This window comes from Centroberyx affinis, unplaced genomic scaffold, assembly GCF_046629955.1.
Source record: "Centroberyx affinis isolate AG114_WGS23_722 - 3 ecotype Tasmania unplaced genomic scaffold, CSIRO-AGI_Caff_v1 ptg005756l_1, whole genome shotgun sequence".
Classification (NCBI taxonomy): Eukaryota; Metazoa; Chordata; class Actinopteri; order Beryciformes; family Berycidae; genus Centroberyx; species Centroberyx affinis.
In genome coordinates this window covers 67,501-90,000 of record NW_027282914.1, presented here as the reverse complement: position 1 = coordinate 90,000, position 22,500 = coordinate 67,501, and the positions used below count along the sequence as shown (strand labels likewise).

At 43.0% G+C, this 22,500-nt stretch overlaps 1 protein-coding gene across 1 annotated transcript; it reads right to left on the bottom strand.

The window, feature by feature from the left end:
• Positions 1 to 6,543: 6,543 nt before the first annotated feature.
• slc29a4a (solute carrier family 29 member 4a) lies at positions 6,544 to 19,393 on the bottom strand. The gene is made up of 10 exons (XM_071547271.1): positions 19,159 to 19,393; positions 17,125 to 17,256; positions 16,803 to 16,916; positions 14,833 to 14,961; positions 14,006 to 14,080; positions 13,577 to 13,845; positions 9,932 to 10,052; positions 9,471 to 9,658; positions 7,040 to 7,280; positions 6,544 to 6,689 (listed from the first exon to the last, which is right to left on the bottom strand). Exons 1-10 carry the CDS (start codon positions 19,391 to 19,393, stop codon positions 6,544 to 6,546), a joined length of 1,650 nt encoding a protein of 549 aa, XP_071403372.1.
• Positions 19,394 to 22,500: the final 3,107 nt, after the last annotated feature.

Below are 22,500 nucleotides of genomic sequence, written 5' to 3'. Positions count from 1 at the left end.
AGAGGTAGAATGACAGAGAAAGAAATACAGAGAGAGAGATTGGAGGTGGAAGAGAGAGAGAAGGAGACAGACAAACCCATAGAGAGAGGATGAGGAGGGGAGTGGGGGAGGGATGGACAGGGGAGAGAAGAGCAGCTCAAGTCTGCCACCTGTTGGACAGAGTGAACCCTCTGGATCCAGGAGTCTCTCTGCCCACAGTCCGCCTGCCTGCCGCTCGTATTTCATTTTTAGTAGTTGTTACAGAGGGAGAGAGAGAGTGTTTACTGTCCTCTATCCATCCGGCTTATGAGGCGTATCTGTGTGCTGTGTCACTTATCAGGACGCTTCAGTCCGTCTGTCTGTCTGCCCCGTCCCCTGTTCTCTCTCACCTTACTCTCTCTCTCTCTCTCTTCTCTCTCTCCTCCATCACCCTTCCCCACCCCTCCTCTCTATATTTGCTTTCCCTATATAAATTGCTCAAAGTCCTCTCTTTCTCCTCGTTTTCTGTAACCCTTCCTCTCACTCCATTCCACATCCTTGTCTTAATATATATTTCTCCTCGTCCCTTGGTCTGTCCCCCTCCTTTACAGTCGCTCCACTTTCTATTTCCCATATCTTTCATCACCCTTGCTCCACCCTCTTCCTCCATGTTTAATCCTTCCTCTGCTCTCCTCCTCCTCCATATCCACAGCCACTTTTTCTATGTTTCTCTCTCCTCTGGTATATTAGTCTTTCCTACTTCCCTCTTTTAGGGCACTTGATCCATGCCAGAGAGACGCGGGTGGAGAAGAAGAAGGAGCAGAAGCACTTCACTTGATCCTTAAAAGGCGCCACATGCAGTATTTTCACATCAATAAATCATTACCCAAATTAATTAAGACATTGGTATAATTACTGTCAACAAACAAGACGATCACTGAGAAGACTAACAGCCTCTAAATGTCCTCTCCACTGCATTTTACATTGTGTGGACTGATTTACGGCACAACATGATATTGCTTTATGGCACAAAACAGGAAGATGGTGTTGCTCTCCCAGCACACACACAACTAAAGCTTTCAGAGTTATTTGCAATGGCAGATGGTTGGAAGGAGTGAAAGGCCAATGGTTTTTGAAAATTCTACACCTCGCACCTTTAAAATACTGAAACATTCATAGTGGAGAAGAGGAAACCATTCCTCTTTTACCCCTCTACTCTCTCTCTCTCTACCTTCCCTATCTCCTCCATCACCTTTCCTCCATCTCTCTCCTCTCCTCTCCTCCTCTCTTCCTCCCTATGTAGAGCAGAATGACTAATGATCAGTTGCTCTGTCACACACCAGAGACTTTCTTTCCCTGCAGCCACATCCAAAATTAGCGCACACACACACACACACACACACACACACACACATACACACACACAGGCGCATATGCACTCTCTTCCTCTGCAGCCACACTCAAAATTAATGCACACACACACACACACAAGCATGCACAGATACACACACACACAGAGAGAATGGAAGTACACCTCTTTATGTCTAATCTGGAGCAGAACATTATGAACTCTTAAATTTACATCTTGAGGTGTAATTACAATAAATGATCCACCCTTAAACCATTCATCTTCTCCTCTCTGGTGTGCGGGTGTAGCGAGCAGGGAGACCGTCCGGCACCAGGAGGGGTCAAGGGTCAAAAAATAGAGAGTTTGAAGAAAGAAAAATCTCTTTCTTTCATTCTCCCTGGCTCTCCGACATAGATATGAAGCTATATGCAGACAAAGACTCTTCTAATCCTCGTGGCACAAATGTTCCGCACTGATATCATTTTAACCCTGAAGTCACTGTGGCTCCCAGCCGGCCACAGACAGCACAGCTGGTCCTTGCTGGTCGCTGCTGCTGTTCTCTGTGCAGCAGCTCTCTCTGCTGGAGAGACGCAGTTAATACATGTCTCTAATATGACTGAGAAACCCAAGTGATGCTCTAGTCCAGAATCTTAGACACTTGGCCACAACAACCTGCTGTTTGACTCTGGTTCTGATACTCAAAGACCAAAGAAGTAAACTGCTCCCAAACAAACACTCCAGATGTTTTAATCATACACACCCAGATCAATTTCAGTAATATGTCTCCAATGGCTGGATGTATAAAGGCTCAGCTTGTGTGTCTGAACAGGAAAAAAACAGATTGCATGTGGTTGCTTCCTGTTTTGAGCCACAAGAAGCTCAGATCTGAACCATAAGGTGTGAAAAACACACTCCTTACATGTAAATGCAGAACAAGAGAAATAGCAGCAACATCCACGACACACATTACAATAGGCAACACACACCAAGATGGAAAAGATGTCTTTATTAACAGCTGCTGACGGATACAATGGTTGGCACAAGTTGACTGTTTTGGTGAAATCCAATATCTTAAAGCAAAATCATTTTGCATATTTACAATAAAAGTTTCCGAAATCTGATAAATTTGGCGCCTACTCTCACAAATTAGCAAATTGTTGAAAAAATTGGAACAAAACACTTCCACTCCAAACTGTTGGCCCTCCTACTAATATCAGCTCAACTTAATTTTCTTCTCTCTTCTGAAACCAAGAGGGCAAGTATGGTCAGAAGCATAAAAATTAAGCTGACGAGCTAAAATGAGTCTGTTTTTGCTGCTGAATCATATACACTATAATATGGATTTTGCATTAAAAGGTGAATATGAGGCAAAGAACATAAGTCCCCATGTCAAGCCACATTAAAACACTGGCACCAGCAAAAAGGTCAACTTTAGCTCATCGTCCCAATTTTCACTTTTGAAGGAATCAATGGTGGAATGACTTGAACTAGTCTTTTTACAAATGGCATCTGACTTTCCATGAGATAGATATATATATAGTCTCTGTGTATAATCCCATTCTGTATATTTCCCAACACCATGCTAATATTTGACAGTGTGCAGTCATATGAGTATTGAGTCTGAATCTGATTAAACTCTCTGCTGTAGTAGTAGTAGTAGTAGAACATCAACTTGATCTCAAACCTCTGAATCAAAACAAATGCCACCGATTTACCACAGAAACAGGAAATTACATGGTAGGCTGATAAAAAAATCAGACCATGAAAGAAAGAACGGGGAAAACCATATAATTAAAAATGGAATGAATTGAAGCCTGCAGAAAAGGAATAAAAGAAAATGATCTTCTCCAGTTGCATGCAAGTGAATTGCTCTAATGCCAAAAATGTGTCATGGAATGTAAATGAATGTGATGCATGACCAGAAAATTGTATTTTTTACTATGAATGTACAAACAGTTCTTACAGTATTTAATGCAATTTGAAAGCGTCACTCAAATTTAAAATGGATATATGTGGTTCTTCCTCTCATATTATAATTAAGTTATAATTCCATGGGATTAAAGTTCCCCGTTGTCATTTAAATCATTTTACCAAGTGATTTATTCTTGTATTCACGCTTATCAAGCTCGTTTAAATATAATTTTCCGAGTCAAATTGTTTTACTGCACTGGCAATGGAAATTCCACTTGTTTCATGATCATGTAACCTGTTCTTAGTCACATTATGAAGGAAAAACCAGCAAAGTTATCTGCCATAGTGCAGTGAGGCAGACTTCAATTACCTTGAAATTAGATTGAGAAGTGTGAATAGAAGATGCAAATATCGGTTAAGCTTGCAGTGTAGGATCTCCCTTGTTTCAAAATGGCGAGAGTGAGAGAGAGAGAGAGAGAGAGAGGTTTTAGGAGTGAGCTTAGAGATGTGTTCTGGAGGATGATTAAAGCAATGCTCTCATCTCATCTCTTTTTTTTTATATTCCCATTGGAGAGTTTTGATGTCCTTTAATGACATATCTGACCACAGGACGGTGGAAAAAATAACTAAAATCACCTTCAAACTCGCTAACAGAGAAACACACAGAGACACAGAGAGAGAGCAGAGGCCTGAGGCAACATGGCACCATAAACACAGTGGGACATACATATAGTAATGAGGCTAGTTCCCAAATGGCACCCCACTATTCTCCTACACTAATCTCCATTCTAGCCGTCACCTACATAATGTAGCGGGCACCGAGGGGCATTTTTTCATAATGTATAAACTCTGCAATATAACCCTGCCATACCGGGATATTCTCTCACTGCTGAAAAATTAATCAAATCCAAAAGGATTGGTATCTGGATGAAGGTCTTCTGTCTTTTGTACAAATGAAAACAACAAATCTCCATCACCTAAAGTCAGTTTCTTTATGTACATTTACACTCTGAATTTTCATTCGGTCATAGTCTTTGTTACATTCACTCTTTTTTTTCAGCTAGTAACCCTGATCAGAAATATACAGACCTTTTGGCACTAAATGTATTTCACCCCCAAGACCCCACATTGTTACAGGGAAACACACACAGCTTTCAGAGGAAACAAGCAACAGTGCATTACTCCTCCAGTATTACTCCGCCCTCAAGAGTCACTTGGCAAATTCATATGATCAACATTTTGTTCTCTTTTCTGCCATCAGAGGGTGCAAGGAATGATCTGTCGAGAGAAATATGCTTATGCAGTTCTTCTTCACAACATTAAATGAGAAAGAATAGCCTGCAGCAGCTGCTGTAGCGCTGGATAGATGCATAATGTCTATGATCATTACCACGGCATAAAGGCTGCATTTTAATCAGCTCTCATGAGTGTGTTTTCAAATCCACTATGGCTCAGGATAAGAATAATGTACTTCATTATGTTTTGAAAATAAATCTAGTTTAGTTAAAAGTGTTTGTATTGAATGAATTTGAAGACTAAGCAGAACAGTCACAATACTGGACCCTGATTGGCTGATAATGCTCCTCTAATTCAAATGAGGTAAACCTGCTTCCAGTTCAAATGCAAACTGGACTGACTGGACGGATTTCAGTAATTCTTTAGTTAGGGAGCCAATCAGGACCAAGTCTAATTGTGATGCGTTTGTGTGAAACAGTGTGTTAAAAGTATGGATTTTTGAAAATACAACTTTAAATTCATCAACTCAAGCAAAATCAGATTTTAACAATATCTTCATTAAACATCTTTGATCATATAGAAATAGATGAAAATTTGAATTCCTATAATTGGGCCTCTTTAAGTATTTTCAAACTGCTGCAGTACTGATGCAGGACAGAGGCAAGGTGAGGATGGCTACCATCATATCATCGATGTCGGCTGAAAACCTTGTATCTCCGAAACGTCAGAAAAACAGCCCCGTTCTTATCATAATGACAATGTATTATGACATCATCATCATCAACATCAGAGATCAGACAATTTTCTCAACCCATAGAGGAGCATGTAAACCTTCCATGGAAGTGAAAACATGAAAATCGGCAAAATTACAAAAATTAAGTTACAAGGTTTTCACGCAACAACAGCAGTATGTACCACAACTGGATAAAATTGTTTTTTGAAAATTGATTCAATAACTGGCTTGATGGCACCAATAACATTTTCCCAAACATGTAAAACCATGGCCACCTCACATTCCAGGCAGACTAAACCACACACTAAGCATTTCAATCACAGTTTTAACGTTGAGACTCCCAACTATGGTATGTGCAGTATGTGAAAGCTGTCTAGTTGGAACTCATCATCATCAGACAGGACACTGTTATCAGATACCTCACCGCTGTGCTGTCAGAGGAGGAAGAGGAGGAGGATGTCGTTACGAGGAAACAGCAGAGCTAAACACTTTTCCAGCCGCAGCGGAGTCACACATTCCATATTTTGAATATAGCAACAGTTCCGAGAAGCCTTGTAAAATATGTGGCTTATGACATGAAGTCTCCTTGAAAAAACTGATGACTCTTCACTCCTTGCGGCATCGGCGGCGCAGACTAAGCGAAAAATGGAGTGACTTCACACTGTACAAATGTCACCCGTCTGTTAGGACACACAGGCGGACAATAATTACACTGTGAGACATTCAAAGAGCTGCTTGTTGGAGGAGGATCTGGCCCCGCTGACAGATGCGCCGCTCTTGTTTTTCACCCTCGGGGGGTGGGGGGTGGGGGGGGGGGAGTTCAAAGTGTTGGCCCAGACATTTTGAAAGGTCAGTGGAGCAGCAGAGAGGCTCGTGTGGGGCGGTGGAGGATGAGAGGGACGACAAATCCCTCTCTTTAAAATCTTTAAATTCCAGTTTTTCTTCAGTGAGTGGGCCTGTTTCCATTTCATATTGAAGAGTGTGGCCTTCCTTCGCTCCTTCCCTTCTTTTGGTTAGCAAATTTGATATGTAGAGGACCGTATGAACACTATATATACTGATGAGGGCAGCAGGTTGTTTGTCCAAGCAAGGAGTATAACTTCCTCTGTTTATGAGTCTCTTCCCAGCCTTGAACCGCCGGTCCTACCGGTCGAGCCGAATCAAACGAGTGCAAGTGTTGTGGATGAAGGATGGTACTGCTGCTCTGGTTTGACCCTGCAGGGTGTCTTCTTCTTCTTGAGGTTATTTAGATCGGAGTCCATCGCTCAGTCTGGCGTGTGTGTGGGCGGGTGGTTCTGCGTGTGAGTATATGTGTCTATGTGTCTATATATGTGTGTGTGTGTGTGTGTGTGTGTATTCAATACCCTGTAGCGTTGACAGGTGGGTGCAGGTGGAGCGTGGGCAGGCGGACTCCTGATCCGGGAGCGGTGAAGCTGTAAGCGGCGTACGCCACAGCAGAGCCCACCATCAAGCCTGTCATATAGGAGACCGTCATGGTGTTCCCTAGAGAGAGAGAGAGAGAGAGAGAGAGAGAGAGAGAGAGAGAGAGAGTGAGAAATTAATGAGCATCTACAGAGGAAGAGTATAGGAAATATTTAGAATGACAGAGACTTGTGTAGGAGATTAAGATCTATTGATGTTGCTGCAATTCCTGCTGTTCATCAATAGAGGTCGATACAAGTCATAGATTACTTAATCCACCTTTAAATCAGAGCTACTGCATCACCATTAAACACTGGAATGTCTTAACACTCACTTATTTACCATTTAGGTCAATTTGCTCACACTTAAGCATGTTAGAAATCGTTCATACACACACACACAAACACACTCTCTCTCTCTCTCTCTCTCACCTGCCAGCTCCCTCTGTTCGGGCGGCACCTTGCCCGCAGCCTGTATCATCGGCACGGAGCCGAAGTATCCGTTGGTGACGCCCATGAGGAGGGAGAAGAGGCAGGGCCAGGCGGGGTGGGACAGGGTGGGGGCGGCGGCCGGGTACACGCACATGACGAACAGGGGGATGAACACCACCCGCAGGCAGGAGAAGAAGAGCAGGCGGCCGCCGGTCCAGTCGTACGGCAGCGCCGCCAGGATCTGGGGTCAGAGGTCAGAGGTCAGCTACAGAACAGCAATGTGTTGTTCAAGGACACTTCAGCAGGGCGGATGCTGGCAAAACTGGGGCTAGAACCTGTTTTGTCTGGTTGAAGGAGCAGCCTGATCTCACAAAATTTGGAAATGAGCACAATGACTTAAAGTATATGTGAAGTTTTAATTTTTAGCACAAGTTTCCCTTATTTATCCATGAGTAAAACCTTTCCCTAACCTTAACCAAATTGTTTTAGTTGCCTAACCTTAACGCTGCAGTAGGTAACTTTTCTGGATGAACATTTATTTAGAAGTAATAAAAATAAATCGCTACGTTTTGGTGTCCAAAGACGAGCAAGATAATATGTCAGAATCTCAGAAACAGTGGTAGTCCCATTCCCATCCGACCAATGAGTCTGAGGCAGAAGGCGGGACTCCATCCTGTCAATCACTCCCCCTGTCACTCTCTACTCTATTTACCTACAGCAGCTTTAACCAAAGTGTTAGTTGTCTAAAACTAAGCCTGCCCTTAAACAAAGTTGTTTTACTTGCCTAAACCTCACTCTTAGCTAACTTTTCACGTGATAAACAGGTGATAGAGTGTCCAAGTCGTGGTATTATCATATTATCCAATTCGTGGTGGAGAAACATAATGTTCACATAATCTGTGTTCACTACACCTAATCAGCGTTTCAGAGTTTGTGCTCGTTTCACAAAACTTTCTGAGACTTTGCTGAAGTTCCAAGTTCCAGGCTTAGTTTGGGAGTTCAGGCCTTTTGGACACATCCATCACTTCCACTCTTGATGGTGATTCCTCATTTTTTCTTTTTGCCTCCTGTTTTTTCTTTTGTCCTGATCACATTGCTGAATGTCAGACATTATTCATGAGTAATTCTCTAACCGACAGGTCTGCCAGCAGCTGACAGCGCTTTGCCAGGAAACCACTCTCCACAAAGTACGCTGAATAACTCAAAATGCCTGTGAAAAAAGTTTTTTTTCCACTCTATTCCTTGCTCTGCCTTATCATGACTCTTCTTGTTACCTCCTCGCTACCTTCATTTCCCTTTCCCTTTCTCTATTTAATTTCTCCTCTTCCTTCCTTATCTCTCTTTTTCCCCCCATTTCAACAAAATGCTAAATTTGCCGTGAGGACACAGTCAAAGCAGAGAATCACAATGAATCTCACTCAACCAATATTTTCCTCTTCAAAGTCAAAATTATGACTCAAGGACAGGAGATAAGGTTTAATTTCTGAGTATTGAGATAAAGCCTCGTAGCTAACTGCAATTATCTAAAAATAAACCAAACTTTTTTTCCACCCGTACTTTCCGGTTTAATAAGCGGACGCCTCCCTTTAACCATTTCACAAGGTCAAAAGCTGTATTCATGTAAATGAAGCCTTCCTCTCTTTCTGCGTCTCTAGTGCAGGGAAGCTAGATGTACGATTAAATCCCAGAGTCTGGTTTCTCTAAAGAAGAGCATTCTCTGTCCACTGACATATAATTAAGAAAAGACACAGGCAGTTTCTGAAAACCCAGCATAGGATTTTCCTTGTTTAAAACCCTTCTGATTATAATTTAACCTCTCTGTCTTCATTTTACAGCTGGTTCCTCAAGACATATCTATGAAAGCACATCTTAAATTGTCATAAATAATGACCCTGTCTCAAAAGCTTTTTATAACCATAGGACTGGACACTAGTAAATGTCAGGGGCCAATAATGTAGCCAGTAAGAGATTTGTTCCAAAATGAAATATCCACCATTGAAAGAAGTGCGACCTACTTCTACACATGGACTGAGAGTAAAAAATCAATACAAACTGAGTATAAAAAAGTTCTGTCCTTGTTTTATGAAATGCTAATACTTTTACTGTCCATGCAATAATTTAGAGATATTGAGTGATGAACTTCAGGTTGTTGAAGAGTTTCATTCCAAAATGATATGAAAAATTGACACCTAATCTTAGAAAATGATTGCTGGCATGAAAGCAAAGCACATTACAGGTTACTATTAAACCTATGCGTTATCTTAAGACGTTTGCTTACAAAAAATATGCTTTGAGCGTAGAACATTGATACTTTTGAAATGCCGACTGATATTAATAATGATAATTTCAGGCAACTAAAACTTCCCATAACGGATATTTTTTTTTTTTTTGAATTAAGTGATTCATGTGGAGCTCGTCAGTTGCGCCTCACCTTGCCAACAAAGTCGGACATGTTGAACGTGGCCATGATGAGGATGGGAAGCCATTCTCCCAGCGTGGAGTTCCGTATCTCTGACTCCAGCCCGGGGAACAGGCACAGAGTGATGCTGTAGGTCACCGCTATGGACAGCATGTAGGCCCAGATCACACGGGACACCACGTAACGGTGCAGGATCATGTCTGGGTAAGGGGAGGGTAGGGGTGGGGGGTGGAGATATGGAGAAAGAGATATTAAGAAACCTAAATCCCCTCACTTAACCAGGCAAATTGGCTAAGAACATATTCTTCTTCACACCAATGGCCAGGGGATTCATTTACATTTCAAATCCATCTCTCAGAGTCAGAGGGGTAATTGAGCGTCGACTACATGAGAGAGGAGGAGAGGTGAACAGAGCAGCAATGAAAGAGTAATACAAAAAGAGAGAGAGAGAGGGAGAGAGAGAGAGAGAGTACCGCGGACACCAGGCCAGCTCCTGTTCATCTTGGCTTTCGGTGCGTCAAAGCGCACGTACGTCCCTCCTGCAAAGTCCTCAGTGGCGTCTTCTGTAGGGGAAGCTGCCGTCGCTCCGTTACCCTGAAGAGAGAGAGAGAGAGAGAGAAAGAGAGAGAGAGAAAGAGAGAGAGAGAGAGAGAGAGAGAGAGAGAGAGAGAGAGACATTTGATGTTCTTTAATGAAAGGTCTCACAACAAAATAGCAAAATTTGTCATTTAAAACAGCTTAAAAACTCAGAAACTCCACACATACCCACCCACACACTCACATACCTCTCTACAGACACTCATGCACACACACACACACACACACTCACATACCTCTCTACAGATACTCACGCACACACACACACACACTCACACACACATCCACACTCAGAACACATGAGAGGGACAGACAGACGGAGAGAGGCCACAGTCATTTCTCATTGCATTAACTCTTCCATCTCCAATTCTGCAACAATTATATTACAGTGATATTTTCCCCCATGTTTGAAAAAAAATTAAATGTCATGACCCTGAGTTATGGTGGTTGAAATATTATAAATATTTTGTAAACTACCAAATTAGCAGCTATCAAATTAGATCTTGTCAATGGGAAAAATCAACCATTTTTTTCTCAATTCCTGAAAACATTGTTTGAGGCTTTTTTTTTTATTTTGAAGGATATTGGCAATATGATGGATGGAGAGCAGTGAAAAAGTATGGACACGAACAGTTCAACAGGAAAACACTAGAGGTAGTCCTCACACAATAAATACAGACAGTAACTTTCACACACACTTTCTCAGATTAACTTCTTCTCTTCTTTTTCTTTTCTTTTTTCTTTTTATATCTAATGGCTTCCTGGCTGTATATGACATCAGCTTTTATAAGAGGATCGCTGCGAGTTGACGTCACCTTGTTAGAGACTGGAGGGAACTGCCAGAAAGCCCAAGGTCCAGTCCGTAACACACACACACACACACACACACACACACACAGAGAAACCCCACAAACATGCATTCTCTCTCATACCAAAACATATAGACACATACTTCTACACTCATACCAGAGACACACTTTAGCTTATGCACATCAACACACACACACATAGGCACACAAATGCCCGCAAGCAATTACACACACACACACACACACTCACACAGATCCATTAGTTGATTAGAAGTGCTTGCGGGCCAGAAGGCTCCACTCTCCTTGATTATAACATAATGTACAGCGCTGCCTCGGTTTCCCCCGGCAACCAGAACAAAGAATCGCCTAAATCAGCCCCTAGATGCATGTGTGCATGAATGTGTGTGCGTGTGTGCGTGTGTGTGCTAAAACACAGAGGGATGTCCTCACACACTTGTGTATAATTGCACACACACACACACACACACACACTAAAACGAAGACATCCTGAGGTGCTTGTCTTCTTTTGAAGGCAGTCCTCGGAGGTTCTCTGCCTCTGAACAAACACACTGTAATGAGGAATATTAGCTCCATACCTTCCAGCTAAGTGCTGCTTCAAGCACGAGTACAATGTGTGTTTATCTAGCTCTCTCTCTCTCTCTCTCTCTCTCTCTCTCTGTCTCTCTCTCTCTCCCTCCTCCTCCCTAACATTGTCTGCCAAGTTGCTCTCCCTCCTCTCTCTCTCTCTCTCTCTCGTTGTCGTGACTTCTCTCTCATTCTTGCTCTGTGTCCTGGCCGGTCTCTCTCTCTCTCTCTCCCCCCTTAATCACCCTCTTTCCTCTCTCGCTCACTCGCTCCCTCGCTGTCTTTTCCCTAGCTCGCTCTCCCATTTTCGTGATCGCTCTCTCTCTCTCTCTCTCTCTCTCTCTCTCTCTCCCCCCTGTCCCTGTCTCGCCTCTTTTCCCCTCGTTTTGTCTCTACATTTTTTTTTCCTCTGCGTTGTCGTGACTTTCGTTCTCTTTTGTTCGCAGCCTCAACCTCTCCCTTTCTCCCTTCTCCCTGTCTCTCTCACACTCTCCATCTGTCTCTATCTTTTCTGCATCACCCCCCCCCCCCCACTGTCTCTCTTTCTCTCTCTCTGTGTCTCTCTCTCTCTCTCTCTCTCTCCCTGTTTCAGTCTCTGAGTGGCAGCCAAAAGCCAAAGCATTACCCCTGCCTGGAGCTTAAATAAATGATTTTATGTGTCTGCGTTTGAGTGGTGCTAAATCACACAGTCCTCAGTGTCTCACTGTGTGTCACTTGCACAGGCACACACACACACACACACACACACATACAGAAAAATACACACACAGACACTTCTAATCCTCATGAAAATCATCTAACAAATACACTCGCATGACACGGCAATTTGGAGGCCTGACTTTGCTTCCTCCTCTCGGTTCAGAAACAGTTTGTCATTGCAACATTTATGAAGGGTTTAATGAATGAAACATGGATGAGGAATGAGAGGATCTGCCATTCCTTGTGGGGCGGAAGAGTGAACATTGTCACTCTACTGACTCGAGGCTGGATGGAAAGCTTGTAGTGCACGAAGTACAATATGCAGGAGGTGGATAAAATAACAGAAACACAACATGAGAAAGGATTTTGAAGCTACTAAATCACAATTACAGTGCAAAGGCAGCTACACAGAGAAGTTATATTAAGTTGACTGCCTATTAACAGTATGTCAGCTTTAAAAAAGGCCCTATATTTGCCAAACACAGACATCAGCAAAGAGGAACAGCGGTCGCTAGTCAATAGGAAGGAATGGACGGACACTTAACAGGACAGTTGCCAAACGCCACAAAACTACAGCCTCAAAAATGACCATAGAATTGAATCAACGCCTCTGTGACACAGTCTCAACAAAAGCTGCACGTTGCAAGCTTCACAAAGCTGATATTCATGGCAAGGCTGCTATTCAGAAACCTCTTGTGTCCAAGGCCAACACATAAAGATGAATAACGTAAGGAGAACAAAACCTTGACGCTGGAGCAATGGAACAAGACTAATATGATCTGATGAGTCGTCTTTCACCCTTTTTTCTACTTCCAGACATGTTTACATTTAGAAATAAGGCATGCCTTCAGCCCACTATGTCTGATGCCAATTGTTAAACATGCCGGTGATTCTGCAATAGTATGGGCAGCCATCTCATGGAAGTCATTATAATTGCTCATAAGCGCTGAAACTGCTCTGCACAGTTGTATAACAGCCAAGGAATATGAGGCCATTTGACAGGACCAGGTGGCCCTATGGTACAAACACTGTTCCCTCATTATGTTCCCATATTGCAAGATAAAAATGCTCCCATACACACTGATAAACAAATTCAGTGGTTTCATGAATGCCAGGATAAAGTCCAGCATCTTCCATGGTCTCCCCAGTCACTAGAGTCTAACATCACTGAATCTTTATGGGATGTTTTGGGGCAGAAAGTACATTTCCATCTCCTTCATCCTTCAAAGAACTGGAGGCTTTCCTTCTTGAAAAATGATCCAATATCCCACTGCACACAGTTCAGGACAGCAATTCAAGGAGGACTGAAGCAGTCCTGGAGGCAAAGTGTGGCCCTACTCTTTATTACTCGATACTAGATATTCATACATCACACACACACACACACACACACACACACACAGTAGGCTATACTCAATCCAAACTTACGAATCTTACTTCCTCTGCGGTGACGTCGTGGTGAACCCTGTAGCCGGTGCCGTTGTCCCGCGGGTCGTGACCTTTGACCGGACCTTTGCCCTGGGCGTGGCCGGTGTAGTAGCGGACGAAGCGCGAGCGGCGGACCACCAGGTGCAGCAGGAAGCAGAGCATCTCCATGCTGATGGACACCAGGAAGAAGATGAGCGTGTTCTTCCTCTCGTCGGGGATCAGCAGCTTGGTGAAGATGCGCGACAGGGAGATGATCACGCCCGCCGTACCTGGGGGGGGGGAAGGGGGAGGGCGGGTTGTGGGGCGGGGGGTGGAGGGAGAGACAGACAAGTGAGAGGGAAACACTCACACACTCACTCACAGACACAGAGCCAGTGTGTGTGTGTGTGTGTATGTGTGTGTGTGTGTGTGTGCGGCGCGCGTACTTACTCTCTCCGGTCATCACCCCCTGTGTGTACCTCTTGGGCAGCATCCCCATGTAACCATAGAAACTGGATTGCTGCACTGGGGGACGGAGGAGGAAGCGGTTAACACTGGACTTTACACAGTCAACGCTATAAAGACACAACGCATTTAGAGTGAAAGACAGAGAGAGGAGAGCCACTAATGAAAACCTTGTCTTATATAATATATGAAAAGCAAGAGGAATGGCCGGTGCTGTGGAACAATGAGCGCGCTGCTGCTGGTTTTGTTTGTTGGGTTTCACTGATGAAGGCGGTGGAGCTGAGGAACCTGGTCATGTGACTGGTGAATAAGCAAAGCGCTTATTCATTTTTTAATAGTTCTGGCCACAAGTTGTCTATGTCTGTATCTTTATCTATATCTATATCTATATCTATACTCTATACTCTATATCCATATCTTAACATCTTTATCTATATCTAGATCTTAATATTTGTATCTATATCTATGTCTATGTCTGTATTTTTATCTATCTATATCTATTTATGTCTATATCTATTTCTATATCCATATGTATGACTTTATATCTACTGTATATCTACAGTACTGTATCTTTCTCTTTCTCCCAATAGATAGATAGATAGATAGATAGATAGATAGATAGATGGATAGATAGGTAGATAGATAGATAGATAGATAGATAGATAGATAGATAGATAGATAGATAGATGGATGGATGGATGGATGGATGGATGGATGGATGGATGGATGGATGGATGGATGGATGGATGGATGGATGGATGGATGGATGGATGGATAGATGGATGGATGGATGGATAGATTATTATTCTTACCTGTACATCCAAAGGCTACCACTCCCACTGAGATGAGGTTGATGATGTAAGCCTGTCTGGTGGTGAACTTCTCCAGCCAGACATCAAACACACTGACAAACACCAGCGGGCCCAACGCCAAGATATAACCTGCAGGGAGAGGGGGAGAGAGAGAGAGAGAGAGACAGACAGACAGACAGACAGACAGACAGACAGAGAGGAAGAGAAACAGAAATAGAGAGGAAGAAAAAAGAACCTGATTCACTCAAGCAGGTGTGTTGTTTCTGTGAGTGAACCTGCAGCATGTATTTGACAGGCTGACTTGAGAGCAGTCCTGCTGTCAGCTGAAGTCCAGCACAGCTCCAGAGAAAGCTCTCAAAGGGCAGACAACACGCTTCAAAAGCCTCTTCCTCAAGGATACAAGCTATTTTAAGCCGCAGAGTGTATTGTAGTGGAACCGTGCTCTTACTGTACGCGGGGTGCAGAGAGATTCACACTCTTCCTTGGGGGGACATACATTTTTTAAGAATCTTTTTTTTTTCACAGCTCTAAACTGATTTCGGGGTTATTGGGTAGGCTGAACAGCAGCATTTACACTTTTTTATGTTGGCCTGCAGTCCCACAGTATCTAATTTACACTGCAGAGATTTTAGGAAGGCTGATTAACAAAAGTGATACAATGTCTTTCTGTATGCTTAAAATCACTATCACTATTACTCAAGTGCTTATTCATTTTTTAATAATTCTGGCCACTCAGTCACACATATTGAGCCTTTAAATGCATTTATATTATATTCTGTCTACATCTATATCTATATCTATATCTGTATCTGTATGTGTATCTGTATGTGTATGTGTATGTGTATGTGTATGTGTATGTGTATCTATATCTATATCTGTATCTGTATCTGTATCTGTATGTGTATCTGTATCTGTATCTCTATATCTCTATATCTGTATCTGTATATCTATATCTGTATGTGTATCTGTATCTGTATCTACAGTATATTTATATATCTATATCTGTATCTGTATCTATATCTATATCTCTATATCTGTATCTGTATCTGTATGTGTATCTATATCTATATCTGTATGTGTATGTGTATGTGTATGTGTATGTGTATGTGTATCTATATCTATATCTGTATCTGTATCTGTATGTGTATCTGTATCTCTATATCTCTATATCTGTATCTGTATATCTATATCTGTATGTGTATCTGTATCTGTATCTACAGTATATTTATATATCTATATCTGTATCTGTATCTATATCTATATCTCTATATCTGTATCTGTATCTGTATGTGTATCTATATCTATATCTGTATGTGTATGTGTATGTGTATGTGTATGTGTATGTGTATGTGTATGTGTATGTGTATGTGTATCTGTATCTATATCTATATCAATATCTATAGCTATATCATTTGGGCTCACATTTGAATCTTCCCAGTTCAAGTCCAGTGTCAGTCTCTTCTTGCATGCTTACAAAAAATCACTATCACTATTGTTCAAATAGCAAAGGTAGTGTATCCACATTGAAATGTTTTCAAGATAGATAGATAGATAGATAGATAGATAGATAGATAGCCTGAAATCAAAAGGCAGCTGATGAAAAATACAAAAACGAGAGGAAAAAAACACGCTCTCTTGGAAGATAGCCACTTGTGAGTTCACAAGTCTGGCAAAGATGGGTTCATTTGGAACGTTTTGTGAATAAAAATATGAGGGGGGGAAGCATTTTTTTCTCGTTTCTCTGCACTGTCTTTCCATTTTGTTCTGTGTTGTTTACTGCAATAAGCCCTGAGGGTCCCAGAGGGTCTATAGGAAAATGAAAAATAGTATAAATTACCATTAATGAGAGATTTGACTTGGCACAAATAGAGATCCAATGAAATATATCCTCTGCAAAATGCCTTTCGATTTGGAATTTCTCTGCTAAATGTCTGTCTGTCCGGGAATTAGACGGTTCCTGGTGGACTTACCCACAGTGATTCTGGTGTGCAGGCTGAGCCTCTCCACCAGGACGTTGTTGAGGATGACAGCCACCAGAGCCACCAGGATGTATGTCAGACTCATGTCGAACACTATGGACGTGCCTGAAACACACACACACACACACACACACACACACACACACACACACAGCGGTAAGAGCTCCTGGAGTCGGATGTGAATGTGTAGCCTCTGGGTATGCATTTCTGTGTGTGAATGCAAATGAGGTGAAGTGTGAAATTCATGCGTTCTCCAGGCGCGCGTGTGTGTATGCGGATACACAAGTACATACGTGCTCATGCATATTTATACCTTCAAACTTGTGGTGCAGGTAGTCGACGTCGGTGATGAAGCTGTTGTAGGGCAGCAGGAAGCCCACTCCAGCCAATAGCATGGCAAAGTAGATGCCATGGTAACGGTCGTCAGGGATCGGCTCCTCGAAGGCTGAGCGGGAAGCAAGGGAAGCGGGGAGTCAAGGGTTAGAGAATTAAAAGGGCAAGAGTGTGAAGAGACACGTGTACCTCGCTCAAATTACTTCAAAACAATTCAATTAGGGGTGAACCCGGCGCACTAGATCTTCATTAAACCGGATCAAGATGAATGAAGCTGTAGGAGCAGGAGGAAAGCCTCTCAGAGAGTGATGGAGTAGTAGCAGCAGTGTTCCTATTGTATTAGTGAACTATTGATCAGAGGCTTTAATTGCCAGGGACAGCTCTGCCTTTTCACAGTCCAGTTAAAACCTGGACTTTTGTTCTGTAACTGACTTTAGTGTCAGGGTCAAAGTGTGACTTGCAGGTTCTTCTTCTCATAAGCATTCGTAACCCTTTCCTAATCCCATGAACCTTCTATTAAAGGCTTCAGTAGATTTCTGAAAATTTTGATTATACAGTCCACTAGAGGGAAAAAACACATTGAATTTGGGTCAGTTCTTGCACTGTTGAACGCTCCATATCAATTATTACCATGGCAAATGTGGTGATGAATTATTTTCCCATTCATCAGTTCACTAAGGGTGTTAACCTGCACCCAACTCTTTAAAGTAATAATCAAATTTCTTCATATATTCGTAAAATGTATGCAACATATTCACAGTAGTGCCTCTTCTGATGAGATACTGATATTAGCTGAGTCATGGAAAATTCACTCTTACACCGTTCGATATCATCCATCTGTGATGTTCAATACATTCCAGGAGTTATTTTGTGATGAAGTGTTGTAATTTACTTTTTTGGTGAACCCACTTTCCATCAACCTGCCTCTACTACTTCCATTAGTGATTTCCTACATTGCATGCACCCTCAGAGGACAACCTGAACTTGTTGCTTTCAATGGGCAGATAAATAGCTTGAGAGTATAATCATTCAGCTGTGGGTGTCTATGGATTTTTGTTCTGTATGATTGTTGAACTTCGGTGCAAAATGGCGGCTCTAGAAAGAAGCTATTTCTCTTTGATTCTGAGGGACTGACACCAAAACCTGACGTTTACTGATGATGTTTTGTTGATTTTTTGTTTGTTTGGCCAGTTATCCACAGACATAAGAATAATACGCCACCAAACAGCGAAATGGTCCCAGAAATACAAGATACATCACCAATAGCTGTGTTAAAGTGTTGGATTTTGCCTTTAAACAAACCAATTGTTCCAAACCCGCTGAATTAAAATGAACCACAGTGGAAACACAGACTGTAGTGTACAGGTGCAGGACTGTAATAACATGATGGGATAGGATGAATGCTGTCTTTTCCATCTGCCTTTTGACATGCATGCATGCCTTTTTTTTTTTTTTTAGGAAAAAAAAAATCTCTCTGTGGAGTTCATGTATTCTCTCTATTCTGTTGCCTGTACACTGAGCCGTGGAGACTGACGGCTCCAGGGAAACACGGGGAGGAAGACAGAGTGGGAGAAACAGAAAGACGAAGAGGAGGAGGAGGAGGAGGAGGAGAAGGCGGAAACAGACAGAGAGAAAGAGAAGGGACAGAGAGAAAGAGAGGGAGCAGAGAGAGGCTTTCTCGGCTCTTGCTGTTGCGTCCTTGGTCACAGCAGATGTGATTAGCTTGACCTTTGTGCGACCTGAGTAACCAGGCAACACGGCAATTTCCTGTTAACATGATTACCACCTATGTTTTACACACACTTCCATGTGTCTCTCTCTGTGTGTGTGTTTGTTCTCTCTCACACACACACACAGTAGAGGCAGACACACAAATTCACAGAAACTCTATCTATCTGTAGCGGTACTAGATCTAACAAATGGATAGATATTCCCTTTCTTTCTCTCTCACCCCCAAACCAAACACACACACACACACACACACACACACACAGGGAGACAGAGACTCACTCACCGGGCTCGGACAGAGCCAGCACTCCTCGCTCGGGGGCGTCCTTCCCGATCTCCTCCTCCTCCAGCTGGTAGGAGTCGAAGCTGTAGCTCTGCACCACGCTGCTCTCCCTCCCCTCCCTCCAGCCCTCCCTCCCCGCCTCCCTCCAGCCGGCTCTCCCTCCGTCCCGCCACGCATCCCTGTCCTCGGGCGCCTGGGCCGGCACGGGCCTCCGGCGTTCCGCTCCCACCGAGCCCATCGCAGTCCACACACACACACACTTAAACTCACACTAAACACTCCTCTCGTTTCTATGAGTTATACACACACTCGGGAGCATGCATGCTAAACACAGTCTCCTGGACACGCCCTGCTGAGGCAGCTGGTGGGAGAAGAGAGGCAGGAGGCCTTCAGATGATGGAGCGTCTGGAGGGAGAAACACACAGCAGAAACAACAAGAATTAAAAAGTGTGAAAGAAAAGGCAGAGCTGGAAAAAAACAATCAGTCGCCGAGTCGTCGAGTCAAGGTTACAAACCTCACAGAGCGGTATTTTGGTGTGTGTGTGTGTCAATGCATTTGTATGCGTTTCTGTGTGTGTGTGTGTGTGTGTGTGTGTGAGGCATATTGAGTGAGGAACAGAGTGGCAAAGGATGCATGACTGAGTGACAGAGAAGGTGAGGCAGACGTGAGCGAACGTGCGGCTCTGCATTGAATGAACCGCCACTGCAACGGTGCTGTAGGAGGATGGAGATCAAAGGACAATGATGATGAGAGGAGGAGAGGAGAGGAGAGGAGAGGAGAGGAGAGGAGAGGAGAGAAGAGAAGAGAAGAGAAGAGAAGAGAAGAGAAGCAATACAATAATAGCAATAATGCCATAGACTCCTATACAGGTGATTGGTAGTATTCTTTGTATTTATTATTACTACATGTATGTGAGCTGATGAGTGTACCATGTTATGTATTTGGGTAGGATTTACTCTAAAGGGATGAAGACTAGACTACAAGACTAGAATAGAATAGAATAGAATAGAATAGAATAGAATAGAATAGAATAGAATAGAATAAGGGAGATGATGAAGGATGGCCTGTCAGGTGAAATTAACCCTCTTAATCAACTAATGAATGGAGGGGAAGTGTAAGGGAAACCAATTTAAAATAGAGATACTGGCGGCTGCATTCAATTTTCAGATATAGGCATCTCTCTCTGGATGTGCTTATCTATCAGGGATGTTTGCGAGTGTGATGGAAAACGATGCTTGTACCCGCCCATAGCCCTGCATATTAAACTAGATGAATAGATCTCCCCTGGTTAGCTGTGGGGGATTGTGATATACGACTCTTCTCCCAAGGTAGCGGCTCTGTCATTACGGCTAGTGGTTCAATAACCTGCTTTCTCCCTTTAGAGCCACCGGGGATTTGTTATTGTCACACCGCATATTGATCTGAACAAGTGTTGATATTGTTCCGTGTGGATTGGCACATATAAATATACTTGGTGCTCACAAAGCACACACACACAAAAGCTCACCTGTACCTCTACAGCTACACAAACACTTGGGTCCAGGCAGGCGGCTGGCAGCGTGGCTCTAATCCTGTTCAAACTGTCACACCGTTCAGCTCTGTCACCACTGCTAATAAGATCCTGACTAGATCAACTGATCTTTCCCCTGTTTCCCTGTGGGTTCAATTACATACTGGCCTACGGAATGAGGCAAAACAGCCTCAATCAATGCTGCAAATGCTTAAAAAAAAAGGAAAAAAAAGGGTGTATTCCTTTTTCAAAGCCTATCTGGAGATTTGTAAAACTGGAAGCATCAGATGATGTAAGGAGGTTACAATTTGTGTAATTTGGGCTCATCCATGCTTTCATCAGATGCAAGACGCAGGGAGACAAATGATTACATGCGGGACACCCTGATTTAAGAGAGTTAAAACTAGTTACATACTGATTGAGAAAAGGCTAGTCATTGTTTTTAATCTAGTAATGATCTCGACGCACTGGCGCCTGACAGAAACACAAAGCTGTATTGTGGACAACAGCTGGATGAGTTTCAATTTCCAGACATAGGGCGGCGCTCGCAGCCTTTCCCCATTTAAATTAAAAGGATCCTGGCCAGCCAGCGATCATAATTGAATTGGAGTCTAATATTCCACTGCTGTTTCTATTGTTCAGTTATACAATTATAGAAGGAACAGGCAGGTTTTCCGAGAGTGCGCAAAAGCAATATCACAAAATCACAAAATCACTTCATTGTATGTGTTGTATGTGGAAATACACGGAAATCAGTGGTTTTACAAGCAATACATTCACTGCAATTAGCCGGACATGTTTTTGCACGGTATTGTCCGATCCCGTTTCAAAGCTGGCTATGAGAAAAATTATATTTAATAAAAAAAAAACACGAAAAGCACGACTGAGCAGTACGCTACAGCGCATTATCTCTTAACCAATTAGGCAAGTCTGCACTCTGCTTTCTTTTCCATAATAAAAATTATCCTAATGAAGTGCAAGTCCAAGAAATAGAGTTGTTGTTTTTTTTTACATCGTTTCAGCGTCTTGTAATTCTGTCTGCTGTTCCCGATCACCGCTCTTTCTCTCTCTTTAGCGCAGAAAAAAACAAACAACAGGTTATTAATGGCCCCTTTACCTCTGTGTGTCTCTCCCTCTCTCGCGCTCTGTCGCTCCCTCTGTGGGTTTCAGCGTCTGGTTCCTCGGCTCTACAGCAGCAGCGGAGTCCTTGGTTTCGTGCCGCTCATCCGCCGGTGGTCTCCGCCGGACCTGGTGCCTCCTCAGCCCGTCTCCATCAGAGGGGAAGTCCCGGTGCCGTCCTGCATGCGCTCCTTACGCACCATCCATCAGCGGTACGTACCGGAGAGGAAAGGGAAGCATGGATGGATGGAGGGAGGTGGAGAGAGGAGAGGAGGAGAGGAGGGGAGAGGAGAGGGAGGGAGGGGGATGTTGCCTCTGGCTGTTCATCCATCGCAATCAGCCTTTTCCCTCTCTCTCTCCCATAGCGAAAAAACAACTGTAGTAATCAGGGATGAGTGAGGGTGAACCCAGTTTTACACACTTTTCTATTTGCAGAATAGAGTTTAGGCTGGTGTGAATTATTAATATACATTATAGTAAATCGTACCAAACTGGAATGAATGGGTCTTTTAAAGGAGAAGAAGATTAAATTAATGTGTTGGGGTTTTTTTTATAGATAATAATTGATTTCTGTCCATATTAGTGGTTGTTTGCCTTATCATGACCACCAGCAGCAGGTCAGAGTTTATCCACTATATCACTGATAGTAATCCTATGATTAATTTCACAAGGATATTATTCAATTTCCACAGCATTAGGTTAAGTGGGATAATTA

Coding starts and splice junctions, on each gene's coding strand:
- slc29a4a (XM_071547271.1), bottom strand. CDS start 19,393: ATGGGCTCGGTGGGAGCGGAACGCCGGAGGCCCGTGCCGGCCCAGGCG. Junction 10,053..13,576: donor CCGCAGAGGAAGTAAGATTC/GTAAGTTTGGAT, acceptor CTCTCTCTTCAG/GGTAACGGAGCGACGGCAGC. Junction 7,281..9,470: donor TGTCCGACTTTGTTGGCAAG/GTGAGGCGCAAC, acceptor CTCTGACCCCAG/ATCCTGGCGGCGCTGCCGTA.